This window comes from Chenopodium quinoa, unplaced genomic scaffold (assembly GCF_001683475.1).
Source record: "Chenopodium quinoa cultivar QQ74 unplaced genomic scaffold, ASM168347v1, whole genome shotgun sequence".
Lineage (NCBI taxonomy): Eukaryota > Viridiplantae > Streptophyta > Magnoliopsida > Caryophyllales > Amaranthaceae > Chenopodium > Chenopodium quinoa.
Genome location: NW_018744633.1, coordinates 3563615 through 3587656, shown reverse-complemented (window position 1 = coordinate 3587656; position 24042 = coordinate 3563615). Strand labels below are relative to the sequence as shown.

The 24042-nt window shown below is 33.5% G+C and overlaps 2 protein-coding genes across 2 annotated transcripts; both read left to right on the top strand.

Moving 5' to 3' along the window:
• Window positions 1-2311: 2311 nt before the first annotated feature.
• LOC110701065 (60S ribosomal protein L38) lies at window positions 2312-4617 on the top strand. The gene is made up of 3 exons (XM_021878652.1): window positions 2312-2454; window positions 4054-4237; window positions 4350-4617. Exons 1-3 carry the CDS (start codon window positions 2452-2454, stop codon window positions 4370-4372), a joined length of 210 nt encoding a protein of 69 aa, XP_021734344.1. The 5' UTR covers window positions 2312-2451; the 3' UTR covers window positions 4373-4617.
• Window positions 4618-6828: 2211 nt separating this feature from the next.
• LOC110701064 (phospholipase A(1) LCAT3-like) lies at window positions 6829-11865 on the top strand. Its single transcript, XM_021878651.1, has 11 exons — window positions 6829-7238; window positions 7459-7550; window positions 8355-8482; window positions 8601-8736; window positions 8861-8912; window positions 9030-9130; window positions 9206-9394; window positions 9794-9951; window positions 10500-10554; window positions 10866-10919; window positions 11443-11865. The coding sequence occupies exons 1-11, from the start codon at window positions 7022-7024 to the stop codon at window positions 11608-11610; spliced, it is 1350 nt and encodes a 449-aa protein (XP_021734343.1). The 5' UTR covers window positions 6829-7021; the 3' UTR covers window positions 11611-11865.
• The last annotated feature ends 12177 nt before the right edge of the window (window positions 11866-24042 follow it).

Genomic DNA, 24042 nt, shown 5'->3' with positions numbered 1-24042 from the left:
TGTTAATTAATTTGGTATTTTGGTTAATTAAATTCTAAAATATGGTATAGTTAATTTACAATAGTAAAACATGTAGAATGATTGAATCTCGTTTATATTCTTTCTCGTTAATAACTTTCTCTGCATAGTATGAACAAACAAAATACAGAGTATAGAATAAATTCTCACCAATACATTTTGTACAAGTAATACTATTAAATACGGAGCAATGTAATTTATCAATCAAGAAATAGAAGTTCGATTTTTATTCAAAGAATGATTAAATTGTACGAGGAATAAAGTGACGGATGCTAAAATATTAGCAGTGTAAATTGTACAAGTAGCAATTTGCTTAGTGATGAAGGAAATGGGAATAACAATTTGAATTTTGAAGAATGACACTTTATGATAATTGGACCAACAAAAGCTTGTGGAATTCAAGCTTTTCTGTCATTACTTTAATGTACTATCACATTCACTCGCCTTACTTCGCAATTTTGCTGTTTTGCATTTTGCAGTTTAGCTAGGTGCTTGGGTCCCAACTCATATATTTCCAAGTTTAAAGATTCCAAGAGTTTCAACTTATAACAATGACTTATTATAGACTAATGAAAATAACTTACAACTCCCAATCTCTACTTAATTCTCTCTTACTTCATTGTGAGGAATCAAGCAAACCTCCGCATGATTATAAACGTTATATTGTCCTACACGGCTCGACAAACGTAATTACGAGTACTTAATTAGAATACCCAAGCGGAAGAGAAAAGGTCACAATTTTAAAATTGTTCAATCTCTTGAAGGGTAACAATCACCTTCCTTATCTAATTGAGTTTTAGTAGCTAGGTAGTAGATATAATACCTCGTATTTTTAAACCCATTTAATTATATACTAATCATATTTATTAATTTAATTACGTATGATTTCTTCCCAGAGTATTTTAAATAACATTTAAATATACTTTTAGATAACACAATAACATTATTTAACTTGTCATTATATAATTTTACGGAAATAATCATTAAATTTATAAAATATTTTTATTTATACGTATGAATTCCGGAAATATAATACTCGAAAATCATATTTTTTCTACTTTGAGTATTTCTTTACTCCAAGTCAAAAGACTTAAGTCCATTTTTTACTCATAAAGCATGACCAAAGTCATAAACTTCCTCGACAAGCTTGAATTCTTGACCCCCAAGTTGTTGACATCATGATGTCAATAGTGTTCTCAAACTCTATAAATAGAACCCAAAGTTTAGCCATTTTAAGCCAAAAGTCTCTTGATCTCAAAGCTCCATCTTCCTTTTCTTTTTTCTTTTTTCTTATGCCTCTCATTTTCGTATTAGTTCGGCCCGTATATGTTCCAAGCCATTTTTTTTACCATTTTTGATCATTTTTAGCATTTTGCTGTTTGAGACAAAGTCGTTCCTCTCAAAAAGTCATTGAGATTAGGCTCAAGAATCACCCAATTCGAATGATGATTATTCGAATCAAAAAGTTCAAATCTCTTTGTATGCATTTTTAATTAAGATCACTGGATGTGGCATGACCAAAAAGGTTGTTGAATGATGATGTGGTGCTATACCTATGTAAGAAGGGATACACGTGTCACATGTACCATTTTATAAACGTAACTGCAAGACTCTGTTTTGAAAAGTCTTACATAATCACGCCGCGATAATATCCCTAAGTTACTTTCTAAATCCTGTTTTATAATAATTAATATTGGAGAGTAATTTGGGGGTGGTATAGTATATTACAAATCCATACTTAGTTTCAATGTAAGAATGAAACAAGCCAACTACCCTTTCCTTTTAATTAGTTGGATTATTTTTAAAATTAAATCATTTGAAATGGATCAAACTAGACTTTGGGCTTGTTCACATTTACTGAACTGAACTGAACCGAGCTGAATATTTTATGAGAGAGGGAAATTAAGAGCTAAACTAAACTGATTGGAGCTGAACAGAACTGAAGTGATTGGAGTTGAACTGAACTGGAATTAAGTAAATGTGAGTAGGCCCTTTGTGTGTTACTGTTTTGATATATGATGAGTGGAACGATTCAATCTAATATTTTAAATTGAAATCAAAAGGTAAAGTTTAACTAAATTTGTGAATTAAAATGAGTCTTAAATTTATACATTACCAATTATATAATACTAATGGTTATATTACATAACCAAAGCCCAATACCAAAACGTTTAGCTCAACAATACAATTGGACAAGAACAAAGACCAATTTGGTCCAAATCAAAAAACCCAAAACATAAAACCCAATAAAATAAACCAGGAAATTAAAAAAAATAATAGGGACAAAATCGGAAACAACCAAACTTAAAACTAGGGTTTTTCACAGTCACAACTCACAAACCCTACATATACTTCTCATCCGCCGGAAAAGCAGAGGAGAGAGAATTCTTCATCAGCTCTAGCGGATTCCTGGGTTTTTCGAGCTGAGCAAAAATGGTATAATTTCTCATTTTTTCTATTTATTTTTTATTATGCTGTTCTTTTAGATCTGTTAGAACTGATGAATTGTTTTTTATTTCATTAAAATTTATCTGATTGTTTGTTTATAGATAATGGGTGTTGATTATAAGCGAAATTTGGGCATTTACTTGTTTAATTCATACATTTGTGAAATGATTTATTGTAAATTAGAGCTTGATAGTGTTATTGATGCTGTATTTCATGGGAAATTCACAACAATTAAGCTGATTTTTGCTACTTATTATTGAAATATACTTCGTGAATAATTTTGTAAATTTGTTCTGGGCTTTTTTTGGGTGAATATGGTTGAGCAATTTTTCAGCATTCATTGATATTAATTTAGCATGATCATAAAATTTGTGCAAATTACTGCGTCAGATCGAGTAGTTTTCTTCTTAAATTAAAAGGTAGTTTTTTTGGGCTTTGATAGTAATGAATCTTATTGGGAAAAAGGTGGTTAGCTTGTACTGATGCAATGAGCTTATTGATGAGTAGCATTGGTTTTATCTAAAATAGTTGAACCGATTCAAAACTTAATTTAGAGTGTTGGTGTTTGATGTTAAGATTAGAAATGAGATTTTTATTTTAGTATATTGATTAAAATCATGGTGCTCTTAGTTTAGCTTGATGAAATGTAATGCGTCGAAATACTGATTACTAGCGTTTAACTTTATAATGGGCGTTATGTATGAGCCGATGCGAAATTGAGCTCCATGTTTGAATTTGTTAGGGAGAGGTTGTATACTCTTTCCTTTTCTCATTCAGGGATACATTTGTCAATTAATCATTTCTTCACTTGTTTGTGATTGGTTTACGTATTATGTTACTATGGAAAAATTTGATTTTTTGATGTAGGGTAAAATTTGGGTGCTGTTGATTGAGTTTGATGTATTGCAATGCGTCAAAATACTGATTACTAGCGTTTAACCTTATTAATGGGCGTTATGTATGAGCTGATGCAAAATTGAACTCTGTGTTTGAATTGGTTAGGGAAGAGGCTGTGTACTCTTTTCCTTTTCTCATCCAGGGATACATTAGAACTCATTGCTTCCGTTGGGGAGTAACACTTGGCTTGCTTTTCAGACTAATGGGAGGTTTAACTAGTTTTACAAAGATTAGAGATTTGATTACTTTTGTTGATTCAAATTTTGATGCTGAGAATTGTTTTATAAATGGGATGTAACACAATCCGCTTATTGCGTCAAAACACTGATTACTAGCGCTACAGCTTAATGGGCGTTATGTATGAGCTGACGCAAAATCAAACTCCACGTTTGGATTCTTTTCAGGGAAGAGTATTGGTCACTCTCTCTATTTCTTCAATCGAGGATATATTTATCACTTGTTTTCCGCCACTACAATTATTTTAACTTATTCAGTTTGTTCCTTGTTGTGTAAACTCACCATGCAATAATGATTGTCCTTTGGCTGTGCATTTGTGAAATGCTGTTACAAGTATTCTTAATTTCTAAGTCTGCATTGGCTTCTAGCTGTAATAAGCATGTTTTCATGTCAATTCAGTTTGAGGGTTTATACAACTGCAAGTGATGTTAATGTTTAATCTTTGTTTGATAGCCGAAGCAGATCCATGAGATCAAGGACTTCCTTCTCACTGCCAGAAGGAAGGATGCACGTTCTGTCAAGATCAAGAGAAGCAAGGATGTTGTGAAGTTCAAGGTTCGCTGCTCCAAATACCTCTACACACTTTGTGTGTTTGACTCTGAGAAGGCTGATAAGTTGAAGCAATCTCTCCCCCCAGGTATTTTTTTTCACATACATTACTCGTTGGCTTATCTGTTAAATGATTAGAACAAGTCTGAATTCTTTGATTATCCATTGCTTTGTGGACTAAAATTTCCTTCCCTTGGCAGGTTTGAGCGTGCAAGATCTGTAGATTACATGACAATGGAGTGTGATACCTGCAGTTGAGACTCAGAAAGTTTTTATTTTTTGCATCGCGAGTTTAGAAATTTATGTTAATGGATTACTGTATTCCAGAGAAGAGAGTATTATAGGTCTTTTTGTTACATGGATGGTTGCGATTTTGCGAAAATACAATGGATTTCTTGTAGGATGCTGTTAAGTTTCTTCTTGTGTTTTGCCATTAATCAAGCACTTCTCTTTACAAAGTTTTCCATACCTACTTGATGATTTATAGATAAAAGAGTTCGACCTTGTAGAATTCGTATTTGTAGCTTCATTCGTGCTGTTAAATTCGTGTTAGGAGATCTAGACCCCATTGTTGGCACTTGTAGTTTCATTTGTGTTGTCAAGACTTGTAGTTTAGCTCAAACTTCGGATATTCTTTTAGTCATTTAATGTTAGCCAAAGCCATTGATATTTGGTATAAGTCGTACAAAAACCGAACCCGAGCCCAATTATACACAAGCATTGTTCATTTGTTGTAATATACGATTGTTCTCTAGTCTACTATCATTCTCTTACGTAGTTACGTGCAAGGATGTGCTTCATCTTTACGTGGCTTGGGCAAATTTAGTTGAAGAAATTGTCTTTCTATGAAAAATTCTCGGATATTCTAATCTAAGATACCTGTCACATACTCACATATAATGTATACCTAGATTTTCTGATTTTTTTTACTCTTTTAGTATTATTTTATCAATTGGCAAAATTTCCAGAACTTTGTTGTGTAAATGACTGGATAAGTGAATAGTGACACCAATCATTATCAAATTTTTTGACCATTAGATTATTAACTTCTAATCTTTTCTAACCATTCCTTCAAAAACAAAACAAAATAAAATCTTTCCTAACCATCCATCAAATTTTTTTGGACTTTATGATATTTCAACTACTCTTACAATCTTTAAAAAACTTAAGAGCTTATCTTCTGTCGGTTCTGCAAGCATTTTCGTCTAATCTTTATCCACAATTAGTTATTGTGTTTTCATAAACCATAATTTCTCGTTATGAAAGATACATTTCTGTTTCTAAATACGTGTTCACAAACATTTAAAAAAATTAGGTGTACAATAATTATTATACATACATTATAAATATAGCTTAAAGTGATTAAAAGTTACCTCTGAAATGAATAAAAGTTACCCCAATATGCGTAAAAGTAACCTAATTTAAATAAAAATTATCTACACTTAATTAGTAAAGAATCACATTTTAAATGACTAAAAATCAATTATTAATATTTGAATGTAATTAAATTACCTTTATAAAACTTTTCTTGTTGTTTATTTATATAAAAATTGTATTATGTTTAAAGATACCCAAAAACGGGCAAAAAGTTACCCTAAAATTAGCTAAAAGTTACCCTTATACTGCTCGATGTACACTAATATTAGTGTAAACCGGATGTATACAAAAGTTTTTGATACTTGTTACATTTAACCATCGCATGCTGAGTTATGGTGACTTAAAAATATGTAATGGGTCAATATAAGACATTTCTCTTACACTTTTACAGTCTTACCTACCAAAAATTTGCTAGGGTACAACTGTGTACAAGTGAATATTTTGAAGGAAAAAAAAATGTGAAATTGATGAAGAAAGGCAGATAAAACATGGAGAAAGGAAAGTGGACACGCGGATCACGTGGCACATAAATACATAATGTACTAGTTCACCTTTATGGCTCATCTAATCTAATCTAATCTAATCTAATCTAAGTTATGCTTCTTTACTCCCTTGCATGATTAAGAACCAAGTTACCAAGCACCTAACATTAATGACCTTCTCTATTTCATCAAATATTTTAACCAAAAAAATTCAAATAAAATCATAATACCATCACACAAAAATAAAGGGTGTACAAACAAAATTTGAATGATTTAAAATTTCCTCAAATATGAGTATGACATTTATTATTGTTTTTTTTTCTATGGAGAAAGTTTCAATAATAATAGGCAATGTATACAATATTCAATCTCAAAATATCAACTTAAACACATTAATCAACTATAGATAGTTAACTTCTACGGCATGTCTTAACTTAAGGCTTGTTCTCATACGTTTATTTTCAGTTCAGTTTAGTTCAACTCAACTCAGTTCAGTTTAGTTCAACTCAACTCAGTTCAGTTCAGTTCAATTCTTAATTTTCTTCTCTTATAAAATATTTATTTCATTTCAGTTCAGTTCAGGTCAGGTCAGCTCATTTCAGTTCAGATCAGGTCAGCTCAGTTCAGTTTAATTTAGTTCAACTGATTTCAGTCTATTAAAACAGACCGTTAATTCTCATATATTATAACCCTTGCATTAAAAAGTTATTTTAACGACTCAATTGCCACCGCCACTATTGTAGTATTTGTAAGACGGGGTTAATACGTAATAATTTTACAAATATGACAAATGTAAGGGTACCAAGAATAAACTCCGTCAAAAAAAAAAAAAAAAAAAAAAAAAAAAAAAAAAAAAAACTTGTACATGGAGTTTGTAAGTTTACCGCTTTATTAATACACAAAGCAAAGGATGAGAAAAAATGGCAAAAATAACCAATAACAAACCACCATTACTAGACTAGACTAGACTATACTACCACCTTCTTCAGTCTTCCTACCATTTTCCATCAAAAATGCCGAGCCATATTTGCCCCTGTTTCTTTGGTAGCCGAGTCACTGACTCGGCAGATAGAGACCCGGTTGTGCTAGTTTCCGGCATGGGTGGGTCCATATTAAACTCAAAGTCCAAGAACAGTTTTTTCAATTTCCAAACTCGTGTTTGGGTTCGGATTTTCTTGGCTGATTTGGAGTTTAAGCGCAAACTTTGGTCTATCTATAATCCCAATACTGGTTTTTCTCTTTTTCTATCTCTTGATTGATTTCTTGGATTAATATTATAATATTTAATTCGACTTTTATGTGATTTGGGGTGACGGATTATGTTGTATACAATACACCCGTTTGTACACGAGTTTTTCGTGTTTTGAAAAATATTGGGGGTTTGGGAATCATTTTTGGAGTCTAGTGTTTTTGGTTGTTAAAAAGATTTAATTTGGCAATGTTTGATCAGGGTATACTGAGGAATTGGACAAAAATTCTGAGATTGTAGTACCTGATGATGATTATGGATTATATGCAATTGACATATTGGATCCTTCACTGGTAAGCTTCTTAATAGTTCTTGATTTTTTTTTTTGGCTTATATGGACACTTTTGGCTCATATATTGATTTTATCTTTTTGACCAATTTTGATGATTTTTATCTTTTTGCTGATTGTGATTGTCAACTCTAGTATGTTGTTAAAATTGATATGGATCCAATTAGTATAGTTTAAATTATTTTTTAAACTTGTGGTAATTGATGCCTTTTTGGTTGATTTACATATTATTTTTCCATGATTTATGAAATGTGAAGTAAAAATGTGAACTATGTTAGTTTATCTCTAATGAAAGTACGGTTGGAGGAATCGGAATGGAATGGAATGGAATGAAATCGAATGAGAGGGGTAATGATAATCATTATTACTTTATTGTAATGGGATGGTAGTGTTTTTAATGAGAGAGGGAGGGAGATTGAGGCCTAGGTAAATATTTGATGTGTTGCTACTGGTTTTGGGAGTGTATCGAGTTCGTGGAATCAATTAGAAATCTTCATGCCAAACATGTTGTTAGTATATGAATATGGTGCACTAATGATACAAGATGATCTGCTGTTAGCTGCAATGAACCTGTGCTCTTATACCGTAATTGGCTAAACAATAACTTGTTGTAAAACAAAATGTACTCTAGGCTCGCTTTTCATGTTAAGCCCCTTTCCCTTTCGATCATTTTAAAGGAATAATTGAAAAAGAAGTACCTCTGCTGTATACTGTACAAGGGAGGTGGATGCTCATGACTGCTTAATGAATTAGTATGGTGGTCTAACTCTTCAATTATCTGACAAAGCTGTCTTCTTTACTGCTTCAGTTTGTGAAATGTATCAACCTGACAGATGTGTACCATTTCCATGAGATGATTAATATGCTTGTTGATTGCGGATATAAGAAGGGCACCACATTATTTGGCTACGGTTATGATTTCCGACAAAGCAATAGGTGAGTTCAGGTTTCAATTGATGGACTACGACTACCATTAGTAGAGTGTGTTCTACTTGAATTTCTAACAGTTTTTGCGTGGTTATTTTGATGATTTTCTGCAACATATTTCCTGCAGGATTGACAAGTTGATGGATGGTCTTAAAGCAAAGCTGGAGACTGCATATAAAGCTTCTGGAGGAAGAAAAATTAACCTAATTTCACATTCTATGGGTGGAGTATTGGTCAAGTGTTTTATGGCTCTATATCCTGATGTGCGCACATATTCTCTTGGTGACAAGTTGAACTATCACCCATTTTCCCAATTGATTTTCTTAATTCTAGATATCATATATCTGATGTATGTTTTCAAAAGATAATGCTTTCTCTATCTTGCAGATGTTCTCCAAGTATGTTAACAAGTGGATTTGCATAGCTTGCCCTTTCCAAGGTAGTATCACTAGCTTCCTTTAAAACACGCCCTCATGTTTCTTCTTACTAGAATTTGTAAGTGACATGGTAAGTGGTAAGGCTAGTAACCATAATTATATTGGTGCATTTTTAACAGGTGCACCAGGATATATCAATGATGCACTCTTAACTGGGGTGCAATTCATTGAAGGTTTTGAGAGTTATTTTTTCGTGAAAAGATGGACCATGCACCAACTGGTAACCTTATAATTCAAAGTTGTCCAGACAAATCTGATTATCTACACTTGTATGATAAATTTAATCTGCCTTTAGGTAGTTGAGTGCCCGTCAGTCTATGAGATGTTGCCAAATCCACTGTTCAACTGGAAAGAGGTCCCTAAAATTTGTGTTTGGCGTAAAGTTTCTTCGGATGATGAAGATGACTCCTCAACTGCGAAGCTTATATCATATGACCCACTGGAAAGCATCAATCTCTTTGAGGAAGCTTTGAGGGATAATGAGGTGTGTACTCTGAACTTATGCAGGCTCAAGCTGAAGCAACATAGAGGTTTTGCTGTCCAAATAGTTGTTACTGCATATATAGTAATTGTAGCTTGGGTTCATTACAGATTTACTGGAGTATTAGTATTTAGTAATGCTGTTATATGTAGGTGGGGCATAACTCGTTAGATATTATGACTATAGGCTTAGAAGGGGGTCATTTTCTACTTATTCTACACCTAGATGCAGACTAGTTACGAGTCTTATGACCCAAAATTCGTTGTTGTTTGCTTTACCTTCACTCTTTATATACTTGAAGTAGTTGTGCATTATCATTAGTAGGTTTGACATACTGTTGTCTTCAAATTTGACCATATTAGATGGAGAAGTTTATACCTAATTCAGTAATCTACTATGCAGCTTAACTACAACGGTAAAATGGTTTCTCTTCCCTTCAACCATGCTATTCTCAAATGGGCTGCTGGCACTCGTGAACTCCTCAACAAAGCAAAATTGCCAGGAGGAGTTAGCTTTTATAACATTTATGGAACTTCATTTGACACCCCTTTTGATGTTTGGTAAGTGACGAGTTAATCCAGAAAAACTAGGGTACTTTAAAAATTTGTTATGACTGAGATTGTAACAAGGTAGGATGAGCTGATGTTGGTCATGTGGTTGGTGGAAAATATTTTAAAAAATGTTTGAAAAAAGAAGAAAAAACAGAAGAATTTATCATGAATTGGTCTGCCCTAAGTTAAAAACCTTGAGATTAGTGTTTGAATTATTACGTCTAATTGCCTGCATTACTCCATAAGTCATGCTAGAGTTATCTTATTTAAGTAAGACCGTCATTACTAAGAGCAGATCAGCGACTGCAATAGCCTATATGTCAATAACCTGGCTGCCAGTTTTGGTATCAAAGTACTCTTTACAACAGGTTTGATTGTAGCTCAATTCGTGAAATGAATTCAAGTAAATGATCAGTAATCTACAGCAATAACTTCATATTTTCTTCTAACCATTTAAAACTTGAAAATCTTGGCTGCTTGTTTTTAGCTACATGCAATGCATCTCCCATATTTTGATTTTTCTTCTCTTCTGAAATTAACCCATTATTTACATGCAGCTATGGTTCCGAAACTTCTCCTGTTGATGACTTGTCCGAAATATGTCATTCATCGGTGAGTAGGCTTATTATTCCACAACATGCTTCCGTTGTCTTATGTGCATGTCAATGTTACTAATCTCATAGGGATAATGATTACTGATTCTCCTTCCATTAATCAATTCCCCCTTTCTCTCTTTACACCTTCCCTTACTTTCCAGGCTTCCACTATTGTTATGTAACGTGTTTGAAGATTTTAAGTCTCATGCTCTGTGTTTGTGTAACTATACAAGGGATAATGGGTCATTCGGTTGGTTTAAAGAATCCGAGTTGCATAATTTGTATATATTTTTTTAATAATTATTGTGTTTATTGGCCTTTTTTCAGCCTGAATATTCTTTTGTGGATGGCGATGAAACTGTTCCAGCTGAATCAGCACAGGTGCAATTTCTCTTCTTTCAACCCTTCATCCTAAACACTTCTTTGTAGATTCTAAATTGTATTTACACCTTGGATACCCCTTCTGAATTCTGATTTACCATTTTGGAGTTGGGGAAACGGCAAAAGAATATCATTTATCAGAATCATCACTATATTTTTCACTAAAAGAGCGGCAATATTAGTGATCTATAATGTCAAGACTCCTCCTAATAGGATGGTTAAACTTAGAATGTTTCATACCTTTATGGACAGAAGAAAGGGGCAGGTTTTGGAATGTCACTAAGCGATTTCTTTAAAAACAATCTTGTATATATTTCGAAATCCATATTCCATATTGGATATGGATTAACGCCATCAACCAAGTGGATCAGTATTATGCAATGTTGCTCCACCCTTGACAGCTTGATAGGATCAGTATTATGCTTTACAAGTTTACATGGTTATAAAGCAAGTATAATACGTAGTACTTTGTATGGTGGATGATTTTGTTATGTAGCTTACTACTTTACAACTCTATGAACAGGCTGATGGATTTGATGCTGTAGAAAGAGTTGGAGTTGCTGATAACCATCGAGCTCTTTTGCAGAACGATACAGTGTTTGAGCTCATTCAGAAATGGCTGGGTGTAAGCAGCCTCAAGCATACGAAATCTTCGAGAACAGCCAAAGTCATGGATGCTGCTGTATTATGATCTGTATTTTTTAAAAAAAATGTAAACTCTTGTAACTGTGTAACATTTACTAGGAGTCTAGGAGGCATAGTCATATATACATATACACTCAACCATTTTAGGTGGCTATTATTATTCAGATAGGAAGTGAATAATATTGATCCTGGGAAAAAAAATCTTGTATAAGACGATCTTAATTATACTTATTGTGTTAATACATGACAATCATGACATGTTACATTTAAGGAATAATGATTTACGAAGTATGTGACAATATATTGAGTTGGTCTCATCTAAGTCTTGCTCTTTATACTTCATATTTTCTAAGATTTAAGTATGTTTTGGTGAATAATATTAGATTAAAGGGGATAATTGGATAAATTAAAGGGAAATAGTATAATTAGGCTATGTTTTGACATTTGGGCTATAAATCAACAAATTACCAAACTACAACAGTTGGGTTGTTTTGTGGCAGCCCATTTCTCATTAGAAAGTACTGTTACCAATGAGACAACAGCTGTTTCTCTCTTTTCTTATCTAATACGTAGTATTTGGTTTGGTTTGCCAAAACCTTATTTTCTCCAAATGTGATTTACAAATATGATTTTATGATGATAGGACGGTGTTATACAAATATTTCTCACGTGAATGAAAAATCTTTACGTATAGATGATGAGAAATAATACAACGCTATCATCAATAATATGTGTCTAGACTTGAGTTCAAAAGGTGACAACTTTATCATAAATTTTAAAATAGTACTCTGAATTATATGAAACTATGAAGTATTACTTTTGAATAAAACGAGTACATACGATAATGATAAACCATTATTTGTAAAACCTCTTGTATGGTGTAAATAATCCCAACGCAAAACTTTTGGTGCCGAGACTCGAGATACAAACGCTATATGATGCAAGTACTAGCTACAAGGTAGAATAACAATCCTACAATTTCAAGTCGTTGATTAATCAATAATTAATCTTGTCATATAGCTAATTAATCATAAGGATTATCAAATTAATGCACTATTATGCAAAGCTCGAAGTTTGAAAGAGAAGTAAATATGGATGTCTGATTATGAATGAACATCGATGTTTGAATAATTTGTTTGTCTTTTATCAAGCAAACAAGCAAAAGCTGAAAACCTGGAATAACAGTTCCTTGACTTCTTTAATCTCGAGTTTTGACCATTATTTAGCACTCATGGACGTGAAAAATAGTGATTAGTGAATGCTACATTGCTAGGACATTGATTTCATTTTTGTTTCTGTTTTTAATAGTAATTTAAAAAGGGCAAGAAATAGTATAATACGAGTACATCTTTAATTTGTAAAGTTAGAAATTAGGGTAAAGAAATTAAAGAACAAATAGAGCCGAGGACAGTTAATTCACTTTTCTCTCCATAACGCGTGAGGTTGGGGTGGATAAGATTTCAAAATCAAACTACTACCAGAAAATAAAGTTTCATTTCAAATCTTCTTTTACTAGAACTTGAATTCTGAATTAAAAAACAAGACCAACGACGTACAAACGTACAATTATTAGTTCTATTTTTGTGATAACATAGACGCAATAATCGTTATAGTAATAACTCACTTGAATTATGAAGGCCGCGATTTTAGCTCATGGCCTCAATCTCTAATGTACATCTCTACACCATACTCACCCTTGTATAATTGCATGGGCGTAGAATAGGGAGTGCAAAGTGCTCCTTAGCACAGGCCCCGATTATTAGAGGGCCTTTTTTTTTCAATTCTTATTTAACTTTTTTTTTTTTTAATGCTACAACTCTCAAGATTTGTAATGCACAACATGTTCCATATTAATTTCTAACACTTTAATTTTCATATTCTTCTATCAATTCAAATTAGTATTTTCACAATTACATCAATTCAATTCCATGAAATTGTACTGTATATTTTTCCATTTTAGAATTTTCAACGTAAAAAAGTTAATTTCAGCCAAATTCAAAATTAATCGATTCGTATTTCATAACAATGGCAAAGCATTTAAGCAATTAATTTTGATTTTTCATAATTATTCTTATCAAGCTGTTAAATATCTTCCCAATACATAAGGGTTATCTAATTGTGTATGGTGTAAATAATAGGTTAAAAATTAATTTTGTATGTTTTCAAATTATTAAGGGCCCATTTTTTCATTTTAGAACAGGGCCTCCAAAATCATTGCAACGATCCTGTATAATTGTATGTACTCCGTAATAGGATATCAATCAATCTAGTCAACAATTAAGAGATGCAAAAATTGGATACAAATTAACAAAATTACACAACCTAGACCAAAATCAGATTCACGTACAATTTCCAAGAAGAATTACTTTCTCATATATGTTCAATAGTTATCTCACGAAATTAACATTATAAATTTGAATTAAATCTCTCGAACACTTCATTCCAATTTGGATTATATGAATGACAAAACTTGTAGATTTAATTAGTGGCAAGCTGCATTATGGAACGGATCTAGCACACGTGACTTTCTTCATCTTAAATCACACGCAACTGAATGTGTCTAAGCTTAATTATAATTTATAATACCCAATTAAAACTTCAATAATTAAGTTTCTTTTGTGGTTAAATTGCATGGATCAATGTATGAATGCAAATTGCATTGAGAGCTCATATGCCAAGGGAGATCAACTTAGGCCCCGGGATATTCAACAATATATAAGATATACATATTCAAATATCTTATAGTAATAATGTTTAAGATTCAAATCAATAAGATTGGTACAATTGATCTATGGATTGCAAGATCAAGATTCAAGACTTATTAAACAATGGATAATATTTTTTTCGACTTTCCAACATTATAATAATTTGGAAAATATATAGCTTTGTCGCGTAATTGTTGAAGGTAGGGCTCGCTATATACGTTTAGGATGATTGTTTGAAAACTAATAACATTCTATGCAGTATTATCTACATTCACAATAATTTCAAATCTCTTGAAGTATACAACAACTTTTAACAACGGACATGCATACCACTAACCACAATACATACAATCATACAGACCCAGTGAAACTCTATATTAAATTTAACGAATTGACAATAGGTGGAGCAACCATCACTAGACTTACAATATACTATATATCTATACTTGATCAAATTCATCAATATGGGATCTTAGCAAGCACAATATGATTAATTTATCAAATAATAGGAGTAATTCTTGGAGAAAAACCCTAGTAAAAAGGAGGTTTGAATCCCAATTACTGTTTCCCGTTGGATTATGAGCATTTCTAGGGCAAAATGTTAAGCAAAAATATAAATGAGAAGAATTAAGTATAAAATTATAAATATTAGAAGACAGCCCTAGACAAGCATGAGGCAAAGTGCATGTTATTGATTAAATCAAGAAAAATATAAAAATAATAATGAAGCTCTAATCCCACACTAATTAGCTTAATTAGCTTAGCTTTAATTTTGTCTCTATTATCTTTCATAGAGCCACAAGACCTAGCTACCCTCTATGAATTAGCAGTCATAAGACTCATAACTAACCTTGCTTTGTAATTAATTAATTAATTTAATTAAGTAATTGAGTGTACAATATTAATATTATGTTAAAAATATAATTGCAATTAAAAACCCTAGTATTTTTGCAAATAAATAGGGTATTACTTTAATTTGTATGATGATCTACAAGTTCTTTATCCGCCTACCTTTTCGATAGGATGTCGTGACAGAGATTGTTCTTTTACGTGCAGAAGATTTTCATGTAATTGTTTGAGTTTGACCGTAATTTGGCCAGGTCATTTTTATCATGCATTATTTAACATTTTTAGCAGATATTTTTGTGTTTATTTAAAATAAATAATAATACTTCGTAGCATGTAATGGGTTTTTATTTTTGCATTGATTGATGATTGCGATTTGATTTGAGGTACGGGTGATTGGGGTTATGTAAGATAGCCTCATAGTTGATGTAATATAGAGTAGTGTACATGACAAGAGTAAGTGTTCGGAAGCATATACAATGTAACCTAGTTTCTAAAACTAAGAAAATTAAGGAATGAAAGGAGTAAAGCGTCATCAATTGATATATTATGATTGTATTTGGAGCTACTTTAATTTGTTATGTATAGGGTAAACTTTATTGGGCAAGCTCATATCGGATCGGAGGAGATCAGTACGTATGATCACATATACGGAGTAATACTTAACAGAGTTCTATTCTAAAATCAATTGACAATTAATGGAGTAACCCAGGCCACATTATTATAAAAACCAAAAAACAACTGTTATGTGGGGCCCATGCTCGGAAAACTGGTCGGAGTATAGGTCGGGTGGTAAAACCTACATGTTTTGTAAAATATGGGTGGTTATTTTTAATTTCAAAAAAAAAAATGGGTGGTTATTTCAATACATTGTACATTTCGGGGTGGTAATTTACAAAAAGTCCAAGACTTACCGTACTTGGAGCAAACACTGAAGAGGTTTATCAGCGTGCGATTCGATGCACAAGCATGGAGCCTGCCAAACAAAAAAGTCGATAACTACTCACACATTTTCCGTACCACTATGTCAAGAAATCCTGAGCATACAACCCACAACCACAAATATGATTGCAAAAATTCGTCGAAATCCCTCAACTAGCACCGTAAGACGTGAAAACAACAATTCCAATCGTTAACTCAGGCTAGACTCACTACTACGATGATTTCATGCAACAATAATGTGAAGAATTGAACTAGTCACGAATACTAATCGTCCTCTTTCGTATCCGATTATTATAGTCCATCATCAATCCACCTTGAAACACTACATCCTCATCGGTTCGCGAATACTTTATGTAGACGACTAAAATAAAGCAACATACAGAGTTCCATTAGTTCACCAAGGTTTTCCAAGCCGTGCAACCCCACAGCCACAAACATAGTATCAAGAATTTGTCGGAATCCCCAAACTCACATAGGTTCACCGTCAACGAATAATTGACGCGTTACCACTGCTTCGCCAAATGAATCCCCGAACTACTTATCCTGAAACAACAAAAAGTTGTTACAAGAAATAGTTGAAAACACCCTAACTAACATAAAAATCAACGTCAAAGGAGGGGTAATTAATCGAAGGCAAGACGAAAAATATCGGCTTCATAGATACGAGGTTGCGTTTGCATCGTTCCTAGCTAATGACCAGGTCAACATTCCCGGCCTCGAAGTTATGATACTGTCATAATTTCTACCTCGCCCCTGGTGAGATTTTTGTGTGCATTCTACTAGTGTCTGGCAATGCACACAACCTACCTCAGGTTCGGAGAAGGCCCCAAAGTTGAATATAACTAAATTTTAGATATTCAAGCTTGAGTTGCCCACCTTCCCCTAAAGAGATTTATAATGTACCCCTTGTAAAATTGAAGTGAACACCGACCCGACTAACAGTAACACAATAATGGGACAAAACTTCTGAAAATGTGGTAATAACACCCAATTTGTTTTGGTGGAATCCAAAGAATGTGTATTAATCTTCATTTTGACACTTTTTTTTTCCAAAAAATAATTTTTGTGGGCCCCAAAAATGGAAAATACGGGAAAAAGGCGATAATTGGGAAAACATGGAAAGTTGCTGAAGCAGTCCTAGAAGATATATCGGGAAACACTTTGGAAAAGTAAAGGGATAGATGGATTTTTGACACTTTGAAACATCCCATATTACCCTTATTGCTCGTGTTTCGAGGTTTAGGGTTGTTTTGGACTGAGAATGTGTCAATTGACCCCGGGACATGGTGATTGAGGGACAATTTGTGTTAATATATATGGAATAAGAGATGAGATGTGATACTTAGATTACAAACATGAATAGTAGCATAATTATTATCCATAGTCTATCAATCAACGTACACATCAATCAGCACACATGTGAATAGTAGTATGATTATCCATAGTTACATCATATATAACATGTATTTTTTTCCAATTCCAAGTCATAGTGTCAAGTCATATCACACCAATATTATGGTTATATGACACCATTTTCCTTATATGAGATTACTATACTCTTATGACATTACTATTGTCAAGTCGCATCATATTATGGCATCACATCATTATAAATAGGCAAAATTGGCCTCAACACTCTGAACTTTGGCTTGGGTGCAATTACCACCCTGAACTAAGAAAAATAGCCAAAACACCCTGAAGTATTATCATGGTTGCACTTAGCACCATACAAGAAAAAATTTCGGCCAGAAGTGGCTGGATTCCGACGACTTTTTTTTTTAATAATTTTTTTTTTCTTCTTCTTCTTCTTCTTCTTCTTCTTCTTCTTATTATTATTATTATTATTATTATTATTATTATTATTATTATTATTATTATTATTATTATTATTATTACAAAAATACCTCGATTTGTGTGTTGTTATTTATTTTTTTAACGGAAATTAAGGTTTCAGTGGTCATTTTTACCCTTAATAAATCCAAATTAAGCTCGAAATTCACAAAAAAGTAATGGAAATACCTCGTTTTGCATGTCGAGGAATATCTCGATTCGCGTATTGTTATTTCTTGTGACGGAAATTATTTTGGTAAGGTTTTGGGGTCATTTTTACCCTTTATGGGTCCAAATTAAGCTCGGAATTCGCAAAAAAAATAATGAAAATATCTCGTTTTGCGTGTCGAGGAATATCTCGATTTGCGTATTGGTTTCGGGGTCATTTTTACTCTTATTGGGTCCGAATTCAGCTCGGGATTTGCAAAGTAAATACATCTTTTACGTGTCCAGAAATATCTCGATTTGCGTGTCTTAGCTACTTAGATATTTCTCGACACGCAAAACGAGGTATTTCTATTTTTTTTGCAAAATTTGAGCTAAATTTGGACTCATTAAGGATAAAAATGACCCCCGAAACCTTACATGAACAATTTCCGTCAAAAAAATAACAAGCAAATCGAGGTATTTTCGTAATAATAATAATAATGATAAAAATAATAAGAAAATAAAAAAAACATTTTTTATAAAAAAAAAAGTCGCCGGAATCCGGCCACTTTTGGCCGGAAAATTTCTTGTATGGTGCTATGTGCACCCATGCTAATACTTCAGGATGTTTTGACTATTTTTCTTAGTTCAGGGTGCTGAGTGCACCCAAGCCAAAGTTCAGAGTGTTGAGGCCAATTTTGCCTTATAAATATAATTACATAATATGACATCATTACACTTATATGACATCATTATATTAGATTCATATGAAATCATAATTGTCAAGTCACATCACTTCAATATACTTTTATGACATCATTATATTTATACATATGACATCATTATAATTATACGCATGACATCATTATATTCATATAAACATCATTTTTGTCAACTTATATTACTTTAATATACTTTTATGACAGTATATCATTATATTTAAAAATTTCATGAATTTCAAAATAGAAACATAACTCATTCTTGGTACTTTATAGACATCTTTATAGGCGTGTAATGGTTCCGAACCACCTTATATGACCCCATGAGTCACCTCACGCATTCAGTTCATTTTTTGAAAAAATGTCAAAAACTGACTCGAAATCGTGTATTATAGCCTTCAATTTTGAACAAATTTTCACCTTTTTAGACCCGAAAACTAAAATTGTCGAGATGCTTCCCATGGACCCCAATACACCCCGAGAGTCCATTTGGGTGGGTAAAAAACCATCAAATATGCCTTCATACTGTCAATTTACCCGTTCACAACTTGCACCCATTTCATAAACTCTAGGCTACCACGGACATTTATGACAACATATAATGATCATATATGGTTCTAAACGACATTATATGACCCTGAGATGTATCCCCTGTAATCTCGAGAGTTATCGACACTAGGTCTCGGAACCTCCGAAATTGGCCAAAAAGCATGTATTATATATAGCCTTTAATTTTGTCAATTTTTGACTTTTTTTTACCCGAAAACAAAAACCACCGAGAATCTACCTATAGACCTTAATACCCTCCGGAAGTCCAATTGGGTGGTTGGGAGCATCCAATTTGCCTTTAAGCATCCAATTTACTAATTTCCGTACACGCTTCTTGTATTGGCCATAAGCTTCCATGGGGCTTTTATGTAGTCGACATATGGTCTGATATGGGTCCAAACAACATCATATTACCCCGGGATGTATCCTGTACAATTTCGTGAATTTCTGACACTGGGTCCTGACACCTCCTAAATTGCTCCGAATTCATGTATTATAGCCTTCAAATTTGGCATTCGTACATCATTTTTTCACCCGACAAGATTATGCATCCAAGTACTTCCATGGGTTCCCAATTGCCCTTGGGAGTCATGGATAATGCCCAGAACCATCTCATTCATCCTTAATCATCATATCTTAAGGCAACGACAGCATGCCCTCAGACGACAAAACTAGTTGTCTGTATTATGCCTTGTCCTTGGGTGCACATGTCTTGTGCACATGCCAAACGCCCCCTTGCACCATCCCACACCCCAATGCTTTGGCTTTGTGACTTGTATCAATCCACTACTTAGCATTTTTTAGCATATAAGAAGCACTGCTAACCTCATTTTCCAAAATATATATAGGTGATTTTAGGGAATAGGGTGGGGGGGGGGGGGGGAGGACGAATTGAAGCGACATAGGGATGAATCTTAGTGGATCGTGGAAGCAAGACCACTTTACCACTTACAATACCCTGCCGCGTATTTAAGTCGTCTGCAAAGGATTCAACTCGCTACTCGGTAGAAATTGTACTTCAAGGCGGCTCTCACGACGCATCCACCGCGCGAGCTTAGCCTACGACACGTGACCTTGGGGGCCGAAGCCCCTTCTGTAGGACGCCAATTGGGCGGCGGGCGCATGCGTCGCTTTTGGCCCAGATTCTGACTTAGAGGCGTTCAGTCATAATCCAACACACGTACGGTAGCTTCGCGCCATTGGCTTTTCAACCATGCACGATGACCAATTGTGTGAATAAACGGTTCCTCTCGTACTAGGTTGAATTACCATTGCAACACTCTCATCAGTAGGGTAAAACTAACCTGTCTTACGACGGTCTAAACCAGCTCACGTTCCCTATTAGTGGTTGAACAATCCAACACTTGGTGAATGTTTCACAATGATAGGAAGAGCCGACATCGAAGGATAAAAAAGCAACGTCGCTATGAACGCTTGGCTGCCACAAGACAGTTATCCATGTAGTAACTTTTCTGACACCTCTAGCTTTAAATTCAAAAGGTCTAAAGGATCGTTAGGCCACGCTTTCACAGTTCGTATTCGTACTAAAAATTAAAATCAAACGAGCTTTTACCCTTCTGTTCCACACGAGATTTATGTTCTCGTTGGGCTCATCTTAGGACACTTGCGTTATCTTTTAATAGATGTGTCGTCCCAGCCAAACACCCCACCTGACAATGTCCTCCGCCTGGATCAGCCTGCAAACTCACATACGTGTCCATTTCTTAATCATAGATGGGCGGAGCTGAGGCAAGGATGGATTTTAAACACATCTATTCATATATTGTTAGATTCGTCAATAAATATGTATTTTAAACACATCTATTCATACATATTAATGAAGAATGCAAATAGAAGAGATAGATAAGGCTTAGGTTGCCAATGAGGCATTGCATGGACCATGCAAAAAAGGCACCTTATTATATAAAAAAAAGTGTAACTTTTCATTGGGGAAGCAGTAGCACTTGAGTTATGGAGATTGTGTTTGTGTTTATAGAGTTATTCTTTTTCTTCTGAGTGTAATTATGCATGTAATTAATTAATTAAAAAAGTAATTAAGCATGGATAATAGTGTTAAAGAAAAGGGGAGATTGACAATATTCGCTAATTTTGTTCCCAAGAAGGCACGGGTGCTCCGCTGATTTCTCCCATGCAAATTCCCACTTCCCACTGCCTCCCTTCCTCTCTCCCTCACTTTTTTTTTTCTTTTTTTTTTTCATATCTTTTTTTGACCATACTTCTTGGTTGATATTACCATTATAACAGTCCGTCTTATGTGTGTGGTTGACTGGCTGACTACACTACGTGTCTGGTTGTAAAAAAATAAAGTAACTCATGTAATACGGATCGTATAACTCCTGTATGTAACACTGATCGATTCACTCATATAACACTAACAGAGTAACTCCTATAAAATTGACGGAGTAACTCCTATAAAATTGACCGAGTAACCCTAATAACACTAATGAAATTACCCCCATTATGATGAGGCCAGTCACATATTAGAATTTGGGTTCTGATAATTTTACTCCTACTTTTTTAAATTTTAAGGTAATAGGGAGTAATGTTTAGAATGATTTCGAACATAGGTTAGCTGAGTTAAGCAAAATATAGGAGAGGATTGTAAATTAAGGTGATAGAGGCATTAATAATGGAGAAAAAACATTATATATAATCCAATTCCTTAATTTGCATTCAATATAATTAAGTCAAACTGACAGCCAGGTTGCTCTGAAGATCTTTTCACTTGAAAAATAGCAAATAAATAAAAATGCTAAACTTTGTATTAGCCAATCCACGTTTATGTCATGCAATTGCAAAAGGAGTTCCAAAAATTTATGTTTCTAGCTTTAAAATTAGGGATACACTATTTTTTTTTATATGCTGAATCAGGGATATATATTCTTATTAAAATGCACCTCAGAAATTGGTTATAATTTGCACAAAACAAAATTGAATTATTTATGAAATATAACAACCAAGAATGTCCACCCCTGCTCCTTTTCCATATAATAAAGAATTAAAAATACTTAATCTACTACGATTTGTTGATTAAACTTATAGTTTGATGACTTTAGGGCCTGTTCTCATTGACTGAACTGAACTGAACTGAATATTTTATAAGAGAAGGAAATTAGAAGCTGAGCTGAACTGAACGAACTGAACTGAACTGAGCTGAACTGAACTAAACTGAATTAAACTGAATTTCAACGTAAGAGAACAGACCCTTAATCCAATTTACATATTTTTTTGAAACAAATCCAATTTACATTTAATTTAGTTTGATTTGATATGAAATTAAATAATTAGTACATAGTTCATCCCATAAGCAATGAATATTGAACTTCCTTTTTCCATCTAAGCCTTACACATTTAACACTTGTATGATCATAAAAGACCACTAATGCCTGCATTGCCTGCAAAGGTCAACACTTCAAAGTAAAGGGACGGGAAAGGTAAGGAAATTCATCGCTCCCAATCACAACAAATATAATAGATGATAATAAGGCTTGAACTCGTGATCTCAAAGTCAAAAGGTGAATTTTCCAATCCAACCATTTTCAACTGCGCTTGCTTGATTGGATTGCAATATCAATGATTTGCAACTTCCATTCCATGTCTACAAAGCACACATTGACACATACACCCGCTTAATAATAATGTATGTAAGAAATTAAATTTGTAAATGGAGGTGGACCTATAATAATAACTCTGCAAGGCAATAATAATAATAGTAATGTTGATGATGAATATTCCTATATAATTGAAGAAAAAGATTTATAATTGAAGAAAATAGGGGGGAATGAAGATGAAAGAGGAAGAGGCATGCTGAAATCACATGGCACAATGCATGAAATCAGAAAAAACAGCCCCACAAAACAAGTGTGCATGCATCCACAGATGATGATTAACTAATAACTGGCCTATGTGAGCCGTTTCATATGACAGCCCTTATCCTACTTCTTTGTATCACCTCTATATCATATGATTGATCATTCACATTATGGGTCTCTCTTAACTCCTCCAAGAGAGAATGTCCTCCTTTTCGAGCTCGAGTCGTTAGCTGCTACTTACCAAACACTTCATTAGAAGAATTGAGAATATGTTATTTTTATGATATAAAATTCACGTTAAAAGAATACTACTCCGTGTCATCTTTAAGATGAATAACGCGATAATATACATTACTTTTAGGATCAAGTAAGAGTTTTGTAGGGATGGATGATAATTTGAAGCAATAATGAAGTGCAATGGATGCTCTCTCTGCAATATCATCGTGCAATAATAATAAGACAATAGCCACCTACTCTTGATTAGCTTGCTTCATGTTAAATAAATAAGCATAGCATATTCTAAAAATAAGACGAATACAATGATGAATGTGCACCTTCAATTCCACAGTTAGCCTCCTTAAATTGGACACACAAATGCGTCGGTGTGAAGCGACACTCAATCGAACAAAAGCCATATGGGCATGGTATCACATGCATGTTTGTAAATTTGATTGCAATGTTTTGGGGCGTAAAAAGTCTTACAATACATTAGGCATGCACTCGAACTTGCATTTAAACAAAGTCGGATGCATTTTTCAAAACAAGCTAAAGAGTAGTGTACTAGTGTGTGTCAATAAATGGTGTAGAACGATGATAAGTAGGTCAATTTCCCATGAAAGTGAACTAATTTACATTTCGCAATTATCATCACTAAAGAAAACCAAAGGGTTGAGCATGTAAATGCTAA